General features: G+C 48.5%; 1 protein-coding gene across 1 annotated transcript in view; it reads left to right on the top strand.

Annotated features, from left to right (window-relative positions):
• Positions 1 to 12,500, top strand: part of prkd1 (protein kinase D1) — a gene marked incomplete at both ends in the record, with an annotated part of 58,379 nt that overhangs the window by 36,141 nt on the left and 9,738 nt on the right. The window contains 7 exon segments of the mRNA XM_080549032.1: positions 1,849 to 2,053; positions 5,826 to 5,903; positions 6,488 to 6,698; positions 8,680 to 8,803; positions 11,640 to 11,717; position 11,950; positions 11,953 to 12,249. Of these exon segments, the coding sequence (XP_080405158.1) occupies positions 1,849 to 2,053; positions 5,826 to 5,903; positions 6,488 to 6,698; positions 8,680 to 8,803; positions 11,640 to 11,717; position 11,950; positions 11,953 to 12,249 (994 nt within the window).

Raw genomic sequence — 12,500 nt, 5'->3', positions numbered from 1 at the left:
CTCCCTGACCTCATACCTCCCTGACACATACCTCCCTGACACATACCTCTCTGACACATACCTCCCTGACCTCATACCTCTCTGACACATACCTCCCTGACACATACCTCCCTGACCTCATACCTCCCTGACACATACCTCCCTGACACATACCTCCCTGACACATACCTCTCTGACCTCATACCTCCCTGACACATACCTCCCTGACACATACCTCCCTGACCTCATACCTCCCTGACACATACCTCCCTGACCTCATACCTCCCTGACACATACCTCCCTGACACATACCTCTCTGACACATACCTCCCTGACCTCATACCTCCCTGACACATACCTCCCTGACACATACCTCCCTGACCTCATACCTCCCTGACACATACCTCCCTGACACATACCTCCCTGACACATACCTCTCTGACACATACCTCTCTGACACATACCTCCCTGACACATACCTCCCTGACCTCATACCTCCCTGACACATACCTCCCTGACACATACCTCTCTGACCTCATACCTCCCTGACACATACCTCCCTGACCTCATACCTCCCTGACACATACCTCCCTGACCTCATACCTCCCTGACACATACCTCCCTGACACATACCTCCCTGACCTCATACCTCCCTGACACATACCTCCCTGACACATACCTCTCTGACACATACCTCCCTGACACATACCTCCCTGACCTCATACCTCCCTGACACATACCTCCCTGACACATATCTCCCTGACACATACCTCCCTGACACATACCTCCCTGACACATACCTTCCTGACACATACCTCCCTGACACATACCTCCCTGACACATACCTCCCTGACACATACCTCCCTGACCTCATACCTCCCTGACACATACCTCCCTGACACATACCTTCCTGACACATACCTCCCTGACACATACCTCCCTGACACATACCTCCCTGACACATACCTCCCTGACACATACCTTCCTGACACATACCTCCCTGACACATACCTCCCTGACACATACCTCCCTGACCTCATACCTCCCTGACACATACCTCTCTGACACATACCTCTCTGACACATACCTCTCTGACACATACCTCCCTGACCTCATACTTCCCTGACCTCATACCTCCCTGACCTCATACCTCTCTGACCTCATACCTCTCTGACCTCATACCTCTCTGACACATACCTCCCTGACCTCATACTTCCCTGACCTCATACCTCCCTGACCACATACCTCCCGTGTCTCAATACATCATTCATGCTTTACCAACTGAGCCACAGAGGACCACTTCCATGGGAAGCAGAAGAGCCAGCCTGACATGGTGTTAACTACCCCCCCCCCCCCCCCAGCAGAAGAGCCAGCCTGACATTTTTTTTAATTTTTATTTTTATTTATACAGGTAAGAAACACATTGAGCCCCAATGGCTCATTTTCAAGTGTGACCTGTTCACAGGCATACAACATCCACCACAAACAAATACAATACAAAACCTGGCCTACATAGTCTAAAAAACTAAACTAAAAACGACATAGTCTAAAACTAAAAATAGTCTAAAATAGTCTAAGATAAACTAAACTTTCCATCAATATAGACTAAAACTAAACTAAAACTACATAGTCTAAAACTAAAACTAGTCTAAAACAGTCTAAGATAATCTAAAACTAAACTAAAACTACAAAAACCTAAAACTAGACAGCTAAAGATCTAGGGACAGGGAGGGGTCAGTAATGGGCAAAAGGGAGGGTCAACTTAATAGCAAGAACAAATCATGGACTCGCACTGTATGCCTCTCAGCAAGAGCTTGAAACTGGAGAGAGGGTGTTAACCCCCCCCCCCCCCCCCCCCCCCCCCCCCAGCAGAAGAGCCAGCCTGACATGGTGTTCCCGGGGAGGGAGCGGAGGCCCTCCTACATCGGCCGGCCCATCGAGCTGGACAAGATCCTGCTGACCAAGGTCAAGGTGCCCCACACCTTCCTCATCCACTCCTACACCCGCCCCACCGTCTGCCAGACCTGCAAGAAGCTGCTGAAGGGGCTGTTCCGACAGGGCCTGCAGTGTAAAGGTATGTGTGTGTGTGCGTGTGTGTGTGTGTGTGTGTGTGTGTGTGTGTGTGTGTGTGTGTCTGTGTGTGTGTGTGTGTGTGTGTGTGTGTGTGTGTGTGTGTGTGTGTGGGTGTGTGTGTGTGAGTGTGTCTGTGTGTTTGTGTGTCGGTGTGTGTGTTTGTCTGTGTGGGTGTGGGTGTGTGTGTGTGTGTGTGTCTGTGTCGGTGTGTGTGTGTGTCTGTGTAGGTGTGTGTGTGTGTGTCTGTGTGTTTGTGTGTGTGTGTGTGGGGCGACTGTGGCGCAGGAGGTAGAGCCGCCGTCTAATGATCGCAAGGTCGGCAGATCGGCGGTTCGAGCCCCGGCTGGCCACATGTTGAAGTGTCCTTGGGCAAGACACTGAACCCCAAATTGCTCCCAGTGAGCGGACCGGCGCCTTGCATGGTAGCTTGCCGCCATTGGTGTGTGAATGTGCGTTTGAATGGGTGAATGAGAGGCCATTGTAAAGCGCTTTGGAATAAGGCGCTATATAAGTCAGTCCATTTAGTAAAAAAAGTGCAATCCCACCTGGCGTGAGGAACATACTAAAGCACCACCAGCATGCTGAGGAGGGAGGGGAATTTATAAGATGTTTTATTTATTTTATTCTCTCCAGTCTCTGAACACAGTGTATAATATCTGAACATAAATAAATCAATGAAAGTAGCTTCAGAGCTGTCTGTAGCTCTGTCTGTCTGTAGCTCTGTCTGTAGCTCTGTCTGTCTGTAGCAACAGTCTGTCGGTGCTTGCATACCAGGCAGCTAAAGGGACAGCCCCTGCCTACCTGAAGGAAATGGTAACCCCCCAAACCCCTGCCCGCTCACTCCGTTCCTCCACCTCGGCTGGCCGACTGGCCCCACCTCCTCTACACAGCAGTCGGGCTGCCCGATCACGTCTCTTCACAACACTGGCTCCCCGCTGGTGGAATGAGCTCCCCACGGCTGTCAGAACGGCAGAGTCACTACCCATCTTCCGTCGTAGACTGAAGACCCATCTCTTCAGGTTACATCTTAACTGCTCCTCCTGAGACATCTTCTGACCCTCACCACTACGTCTCCTAAAGACACCCGCTTTCCCCTCTACTGTGTCCCTAAGAACTTCTATTGCCCCCCTTGTACTGTTTCTCAGTTTCTCCAGTAATATAAAAAAAATAAAAAAATAAAAAGTTTTAGTAGAAGGCGATAATAGGGAGAAGGTTTTTCCTTCTATCAGTGGCCCCGGGCCCGAGCTAGAGTACTCTTCCTGCAACGAATAGTGGATTGCTGATTCACATGCTTAGTATTCAAATGTATTGATTGTAAGTCGCTTTGGAATAAGGCGTCTGCTAAATGCCAAAAATGTAAATGTAAATGTCTGTCATTATCTAAAATGGATGAAATGGGAGAATATTATTATTATTATATGTTTCTTAGCCAAAGAAAAAACCTTCTACGCCTGCCTGCGTGGCGCTAATATTATTAGCGTAGGATATTAACCCTCAGTAATGGTGTGTGGTGAAACGTTCTGGACCAAAGACTATCCCTATGGGAACAAGTTGAAAGTGGAAAGTCTGCTGTCAGGCAAAATAGCCGTATTGGGACTTTTTTAACTGTTTAAAATGTCCCAAATAATGCGAAATAGTGTACATTTACCTGTTCATTCATGTTATGATTACACTAAAACTATCAGTGTTTTCTTCTTAGAAACAAGAGCGTATTTGCAGTTAGTGTCTGTTGACAAGCGTAGACGGTTGCGCTTTAAGCAGCAAGCACATCAGAAGACGAAGCTTAATAATAAACACATGTTCGTAAATATGTTCTGGTAATCAGCTCTGGTTTCAGCGCGCTTTGGTTTCAACGTCATAGAGCGCTCTGAATTCAGTGAATTCAGGCAGTGGGCTGGTATCACTGAGAGCGCCCTGGATTGGTTCTCCTCTTATCTTCAGGATAGGAGTTTTTCTGTGTCTGTTGGCCCTTTCACATCCGAAACTGCTGCTTTGTCCTGTGGTGTGCCCCAGGGTTCTGTTCTGGGAACTATTTTGTTTGCACTTTACATGCTTCCTCTAGGAATGATCATTAGCAAATTCAAAGAGGTCTCCTACCACTGTTATGCAGACGATATTCAATTGTACATCTCATTTAAGCCAGATCAAACTGACAAGTTGCCTGCTCTATTTGACTGTCTGACTGCTGTGAAGGATTGGATGGCAAACAACTTCCTCCAACTAAACGCAGACAAAATCGAGGTTCTTATTATAGGTTCAGATAAAGTCACAAAAATGTGTTTTGCTACATGCATGGGGACCCTCTCAACAACAATAGTAACAGCAGTAAAATATAGAATTGATTTCAAGGTTCTGGTCATCACCTACAGAGCCCTCCATGGTCAGGCACCTGCTTACATCTGTGACCTACTGCGTCCTTACAGCCCCAGTAGGTCTCTCAGGTCCTCTGACCAGGGTTTGTTGGTTGTCCCCCGTGCCAGATTGAAGACCAAGGGTGATAGAGCATTCCAAACCGTGGCCCCCAGGCTTTGGAATGCTCTGCCCTTGGATCTTAGATCAGCTGAGTCGAGGCTTTTAAAAAACAGCTAAAGACTGTCCTGTATAGACAGGCTTTTGGCTAACCCCAAAAGCCTGTCTCTCTGTGTCCTGTTGATATTGTTGTACACCTGTTGTCTGTTACTTTTTCTATACTATTCTATACTATTTTCACTTGTTTGCTTATTTTAACCTGCTATGACTTTCGCTCTTTAATTATGTTTTATTATGTTTCTTCTTTGTTATGTTCTCTATATGTAAAGCACTTTGTGACCCTTGGTCTGGGAAAGGTGCTCTACAAATAAATGTTACTTACTTACTTACTTAATTTACGAACGACCAGTTAAAAGTCTTTACAAACTAACTGTAAGCATGAAGGACACTAACGATAACATTACCATCATTTCGCTGGCGGCCAACAATTTTACGTTATCGTGTTAACATTAACATTGACGTTAGCTAGCTTACTGTTGCTAACTTTAGTGATGTTGACCTTAGATACTTGTTAACTACCGAGCCATTTTCATCTTTTAAAATTCATTCAAATGAACGTTAATTCATCCCATCTATAAACCTATTTTGTTACACGAAGATGCGCGTTGAATAATACTCAAGTACTAATCAAGCCGCAACCATTTTGCAACGACTTGCTCCGTCATTTTTAGATGAGAATGTCAGCTCCGACAACTGTCAGCGCATGCGCAAAGCATGCAGGCATTGATAAGAGGTATCCATAACCTCAGAGGCATACGATTCCGATGCATCGAACAATTTGTTACCGGTTCTCAACAGGAACCGGTTCTCGATTCCCTTCCCTAATGCTGAATAAAGCCACCCTATTCTGAGCTAACGGTGGCAGTGGAGGTGGTGGTAATGACTCATCCATGGCTGTGACTCACCTGGCTCTCTGTGCTCTGCTGTGGTATTTTGGGAAATACTGAGCTTCAGGTTGTTCTGCCAGTAACTGGTGTGTCCTGACTTACAGTCTCTCATACATGTCTCTCATGGATCACTCCCTCTCTATTTCTGTCTCTTTTGCTCTCTCTTGCTCTCTCTCTCGAAATCTCTCTCTTGGCCTCTGGCTATCTCACTTTCTCTACTCACACTCTCTCTGTTTCTCTACTCACACTCTCTCTGTTTCTCTACTCACACTCTCTCTGTTTCGCTCTCTCTCTCTCTGTTTTGCTCTCTCTCTGTCTGTTTCTCTCTCTCTGTCTGTTTCTCGCTCACACTCTCAGATTGCAAATTCAACTGTCACAAACGATGTGCGCCCAAAGTGCCAAACAACTGCCTTGGAGAGGTGTCTAGGAATGGAGGCAAGTCTTTCTTTGGTTTAATGATATTTAATGAAGTACAGCAGGTTTTTTCCCGGTAAAGTGCCGGCAGTTTCACACCACTGGACACCCCGGTGGCTCCCCGGTGACGCCAGTCACAGCAGGACGGAGGTGTTTCAGCAGAGCCTCTAATCCAGAGCTCTTTACAATAAGTGCATTTTAGCATAAGTAGCCCTGACTACCATAATTTGACATTTTACATTTTTTATATAATTTACTGTACATTATCCCTCACTCACTTTGTGTAATGATACATGTGTGTATATGTGTGCACGTGTGAACGTGTGTGTGCATGTGTGTGTGTGTGTATATGTGTGTGTGTATGTATGTACGTGTGCATGTGTGTGCGTGTGTGTATGTACGTGTGTGTGTGTGTGTGTGTGTGTGCGTGTGTGTGTGTGTGTGTGTGTGCGTGTGTGCATGCCTGTGTGTGTCTGTGTCTGTGTGTGTGTGTGTGTTTGTGCATGCCTCTGTGTGTGTGTGTGTCTGTGTGTGTGTGTGTGTGTGTGTGTGCATGCCTCTGTGTGTGTGTGTGTGTGTGTGTGTCTGCCGGTGTGCGTCCTCAGACCTGCTGAGCCCGGGGGCGGAGTCAGACGTGGTGATGGAGGAGGGGTGTGACGACCAGGAGGGTGACAGGTCAGGTGGTCTGATGCTGGATGACATGGAGGAGGCCATGGGGCCGGACCCCGAGGGGGAGCTGTTGGAGGCCGGACACACGGACATAGGAGACCCCCTGGACCTGGACCAGGACCTGGACGACTCCAACAGGGCTATAAGGTACCCCCCCCATAGGTACCCCCCCCATAGGACTCCATGCTGGTACAACAGGGCTATAAGGTACCCCCTCCATAGGTACCCCCCCCCCCATAGGACTCCATGCTGGTACAACAGGGCTATAAGGTACCCCCCCATAGGTACCCCCCCCCCATAGGACTCCATGCTGGTACAACAGGGCTATAAGGTACCCCCCCATAGGACTCCATGCTGGTACAACAGGGCTATAAGGTACCCCTCCCATAGGACTCCATGCTGGTACAACAAGTACTATGGCTGTTAAGAAGACTAAGGCCAAGCCATGGTCCCTTCTCTAACAGGGGCCAGTTGCATAAACATAGATTAAGACAGGTCTAAGCCTTAGACAAGTCTTATATTCTCATAAACATAGATTAAGACAGGTCTAAGCCTGAGACTAGTCTTATATTCTCATAAACATAGATTAAGACAGGTCTAAGCCTTAGACTAGTCTTATATTCTCATAAACATAGATTAAGACTGGTATAAGCCTTAGACTAGTCTTATATTCTCAGGTTAGACCAGTCTAATTAAGACTGCCTGTTGCGTAAAAATGAAGACTGACTTATTTTGAGGTTAGAAAGTTAGCCACCTTCACCCCTAGCTAAGCTTGACATAAGAGCTGTGTTGCTATGGGAACGAGTCTGCCTTAAGTTGACACTTGGAAAAGTGTTTTAATGCAAAACGACTGACTAGCTTCCACACAAACGCATTCATGCGTATGATTTAGCTACGTTTAATGTTACTCGTAGCTGGCAAGCCCATGGTTTATGGTTTGGTTTGGTTTGTCAAGTAGCTAGCTAGCCTCATAGTTCACGCTAGGCATCAGTTATGGGGCTACTAGCTAGCTAACACTGTAACTCCAGCGCAGTAAACTACTTCACTGGTTAAAACTGCTAAGCAGTATACTTTTCTCCACATTATATTCCTCCAATATACATACGTTTTCAGTAGAAGTTTTCTCTCAGATCTTCCGCCGCTAGGTGTAGCTGTTTCAGCCGCCATGTCTTTTTTTTCTGTCAAGTGTTCTTTCTTACCTAGAATGCATTGCGTGACAGGCTATCTAAGTCAGTCTTACTTTAGTCACTCATAGGTGAGCTTTATGCAACAGGAACATTTTAGAGTCTATAGCAAGACTGACTTAAAGTGCGATCTAAGTCTAAGACTGGGTCTATCTTGATGCAACCGGCTCCAGGGCTGTTGGTGACAAGGAGCCCTTTTGGCCCCCCCCAGGACACCATACATGACTGGGGTACATACCTATGGCTAAGGATTATACAGCAGTCACAACTTGAACATGGCTGTACGGAGCCGCCGGGGACCCCAGAACCCTTACCTACTGTATGTCTGGAGATCATAGTCTGAGGAAACATAGGGCGTTAGTGCATTATTAAATTATCTTAAATTACATCATGTATCTACAGTATGACAACTTCTCTTCCATGTCTCACTGAGTAGAGGACGTGTGCAAACTGAGTTCAGAGGAGAAGAAGTTGAGGAGATGGCAGCCATTATCGTATAACACCATGTTATTTTGAAAACGAGGAGAGATTAATTGTGTGTATTGGGGCAATATAACACTTTGTATGATATCTGCCCCTCTTCCTCCTCTTCTTCCTCCTCTTCTTCTTCCTCTTCTTCCTCCTCTTCTTCCTATTCCACCTTCTTCCTCTTCTTCCTCCTCTTCTTCCTATTCCACCTCCTCCTCTTCCTCCCCCTCTTCCTCCTTTTCCTCCTTCTATTCCTCCTCTTCCTCGTCCTCCTTTTCCTCTTCCTCCTGCTCTTCCTCCTCTTCTTCCTCTTCCTCTTCTTCTTCCTCCTCGTCTTCTTCCTCCTCTTCCTCCTCCTATTCCTCGTCTTCATCCTCCTCTTCCTCGTCCTCCACCTCCTCTTCCTCTTCCCCATCCTCCTCCTCTTCCTCCTCTTCTTCCTCCTCCTCCTCTTCCTCTTCCTCGTCCCGCCCCAGTCCGTCGACCAGTAACAACATCCCTCTGATGCGGGTGGTCCAGTCGGTCAAACACACCAAGAGGAAAAGCAGCAACGTGATGAAGGAGGGATGGCTGGTACACTACACCAGTAAAGATACTCTGGTAAGATTGTACTATAGTATAGTATAGACCTCAGGCACTGCAGTTCCCAAACTCCCAAAGAGGGGTTGGAACCCCATGCGGGGTCCCCTGATTTCAAATTGAGGTCCCCTGAGAAAATCTAACTAGCCTCTTCGATTTGGTCAATAAGACACAAACATTGAATTCTGTATGAAGATATTATACCACTACTACTTATAATAATAGATTTTATTTAAAAGCGCCTTTCTCAAACTCAAGGACACAAAAAGGAAAAAAAAGAAGAGAAGCAAGACAATAAACAACAAAAATAAACACAACAAACAAAATGGGGGAGCTATGAGAAAGCTATGCGGGATAGTGTCGGTGGGGACCCATGCCATGCTGTACGAAGGCGAGTTTGAACAGATGGGTCTGGAGTCTGGTCTTGAATGTGTTGAGGGTATCAGAGCATCGGATGGCTGGTGGAAGGCTGTTCCACAGCTTGGGTGCAGCAACAGAAAAGGCACGGACGCCAATAAGACACAAACATTGAATTCTGTACGAAGACATATTATATATACGTAGCCTATAATACAGTGTGTTTTGGGGTTCAAATTAATTCCAGCCAATCAGAGCGTATTTATTTTTAGACGGTTAGAATACGCTTGGACATCGTTCACATGCGTTGGCGTCGCCCGCTCGCCGTCAAATTGCTGGAGTCACACAGGAAATGACCGAGGTCAGTGTGGGGTTTGCGAGACAAAGACCTTTGGGAACATCAGAGTTCAGCGCACAGGCGAGCTGGTTTCACCGACAGACACTCCGGTCAGAACGGCATTCCACAATACCCACCGTTGCCCTATTATGGTCTGATTAAACATGCTTAAAGTGACTCAGATAATAGCAGCAGGAATCCGAAGTCCGCTGAGATAAACTGAACACCAACCGACACCGAATCACATCAACGAACACGCAACAATAGCTGTTTGTTTCTCTCTCTGTTTTTGTTTCTCCACCGAGAGGGTCCCTTTCTAATAAGAGTGTGTTTATAGTGGCAGCCTGTCTGATGTGGTGCCAGCCTATGATACGATGTGTTCGTGACCTGGTCAGTGTTTAGCGAACGCTTCGTTAGCGTCCGTGACTGTTTGATCAGCGGTGGTCCCGGGAGCGTAAGAAATCGCCATGTCGACAGAGAGAGAGCAGGCATCGCTCCAAGCCACCATGGGCCACTGACCTATAAGGTGACTGCATCTGAATAGGGTGGCGTACAGTAGATGTTGATTGGCTAGCGATGGGGAGACAACAGGGGGCTTGTTCAGGAGGGCACAATGTTCAGATCGAAATGTATGGAGTGGAGCAGATATGATATGTGTCACTGTTCTAATGCGTTGACCCGCATATCGGGATCTGATGTAATGATTGGACTTTTCTTTGGAAAAATGTGAATACATTTCCGTGTTGTTGAAAATCAACGACACGTCGCTAGTCAACTAACACAGCTTGTTTTGTGAGCCTGCTAATAATGTAAAGTAGTGTTATAGTTAACTAGGTAGGAGTGGGGATTACTCACCCAATCCATTGTGTTGCAATATTTTGGACTAGTGAGTGTGTCATTGATCACTGAACACTTTATTAGGAACACTATACTAACACTGGGTAGGGCCTCCCTTTGCTCTCAAAACAGCCTCTATGCTTCGTGCCATTGATTCCACAAGATGTTGGAAACATTCCTTTGAGATTCTGGTCCATGATGACATGATTGCATCACACAATTTTTCAGGTGCACTTTCAAGCTGTGAATCTCATGGTGCATTATCATGCTGGAAGTAGCCATTAGAAGATGGGTACATTGTGGCCATGAAGGGATGCACATGATCAGCAACAATACTCAAATAGGCTGTGGCATTCAAGTGATGATTGATTGATATTAACAGGCCCAAAGTGTGCCAAGAAAACATTCCCCACACCATTACACCACCTGAATGAATGAGAACAGGTGTTCCTAACAAAGTGTTCGGTGAGTCTATGTCAGTCGTCACTGACAGTATCTGACTAAGCTTTCTCTGTTCTGTATCTTTACACCCCTCTCCTCTCCTCCCCTCCCCTCTCTCCTCTCCTCTCCTCTCCTCCCCTCCCCTCTTCTCTGCTCCCCTTCCCTCCCCTCTCCTCTCCTCTCCTCTCCTCTCCTCTCCTCTCCTCCCCTCCCCTCCCTCCCCTCTCCTCCCCTCCCCTCCCCTCTCCTCTCCTCTCCTACCCTCCCCTCCTCCTCCCTCCCTCCCCTCTCCTCTCCTCTCCTCTCCTCTCCTCTCTGTCCTCTCCTCCCCTCCCCTCTCCTCTCCTCTCCTCCCCTCCCCTCCCCTCTCCTCTCCTCCCCTCCCCTCTCCTCTCCTCCCCTCCCCTCTCCTCTCCTCTCCTCTCCTCTCCTGTCCTCCCCTCCCCTCTCCTCCCCTCCCCTCCCCTCTCCTCCCCTCCCCTCTCTCCTCTCCTCTCCTCCCCTCCCCTCTCCTCTGCTCCCCTTCCCTCCCCTCCCCTCCCCTCTCCTCTCCCTCTCCTCTCCTCTCCTCTCCTCTCCTCTCCTCTCCTCCTCCTCCCCTCCCCTCCCCTCCCCTCTCCTCCCCTCCCCTCCCCTCTCCTCTCATCTCCTCTCCTCTCCTACCCTCCCCTTCCCTCCCCTCCCCTCCCCTCTCCTCTCTCTCCTCTCCTCTCCTCCCCTCCCCTCCCCTCCCCTCTCCTCTCCTCTCCTCTCCTACCCTCCCCTCTCCTCTCCTCCCCTCCCCTCCCTCTCCTCCCCTCCCCTCTCCTCTCCTCTCCTCTCCTCTCCTGTCCTCTCCTCCCCTCTCCTCTCCTCTCCTCTCCTCCCCTCCCCTCCCCTCCGCAGAGGAAGAGACACTATTGGAGGCTGGACAGTAAATGCATCACTCTGTTCCAAAATGGCACCGGAAGTAAATACTACAAGGTAGGAGGAAGGCATTGTTCACTGTGGGGTTGGTTGGCTTTGGTTGACAGCATGAATGTGAATAGGGAACAGATGATGTATGTGTGTGTGTGTGGGGGGGGGGGGTTCAGGGGGGGTTTCAGGGCTGCTCATCCGAGCAGCATCTGCGACATCTCTCTCCCCTCGAAACAACAACAACAACAACAACAACAACAACAACAACCATGTCATTCTTACTTCCTGTCCCGAACAGGAATCCCCCTGTCAGAGGTGCTGTCCCTGGACCCGGCCAAGACCTTCAACCTGCTGCCGGAAGGGGCCAACCCTCACTGCTTCGAGATTGCCACGGCGACGCTGGTCTACTACGTGGGGGAGAACCCCCAGGCGCGGCCAGAAGGGGGCAGCAGCGGCGCGCACGGCCACGGTTGCTGCCACGGCAACGCAGTGCTGGTCAGCGGCGTGGGGCCCGACGTGGCGCGCATGTGGGAGATGGCCGTCCAGAACGCCCTCATGCCCGTCATCGCCAAGGGCGTGTCCCGGCACGGAGGACACAGTACGTCACCTCCGTGGGGGTTTTAAAGACACAATCAGTTTTTTGGGGGGGTGTATGCCAGAGTTGTCGTATCCCAGAGTCCCATGGCCCCTGCAGTAGGGAGGACGCAACGTTAACGACGTTCACGCGAACAGTAGAGACCAGAATTCAATCAAACCTTTATTACCGTATTGTGTTTTTTTTCGACACATATAGTCTGTTTTTCAAAGACACAGTAGACTCTAATAAAAAAATCCACCGAGGCGGGGAAA

This window comes from Nansenia antarctica, assembly GCF_963989245.1.
Source record: "Nansenia antarctica genome assembly, chromosome: 1".
NCBI classification, from domain to species: Eukaryota; Metazoa; Chordata; class Actinopteri; order Argentiniformes; family Microstomatidae; genus Nansenia; species Nansenia antarctica.
Note: the sequence above shows the minus strand (reverse complement) of the source record. Positions and strands in the feature narration are given on the sequence as shown.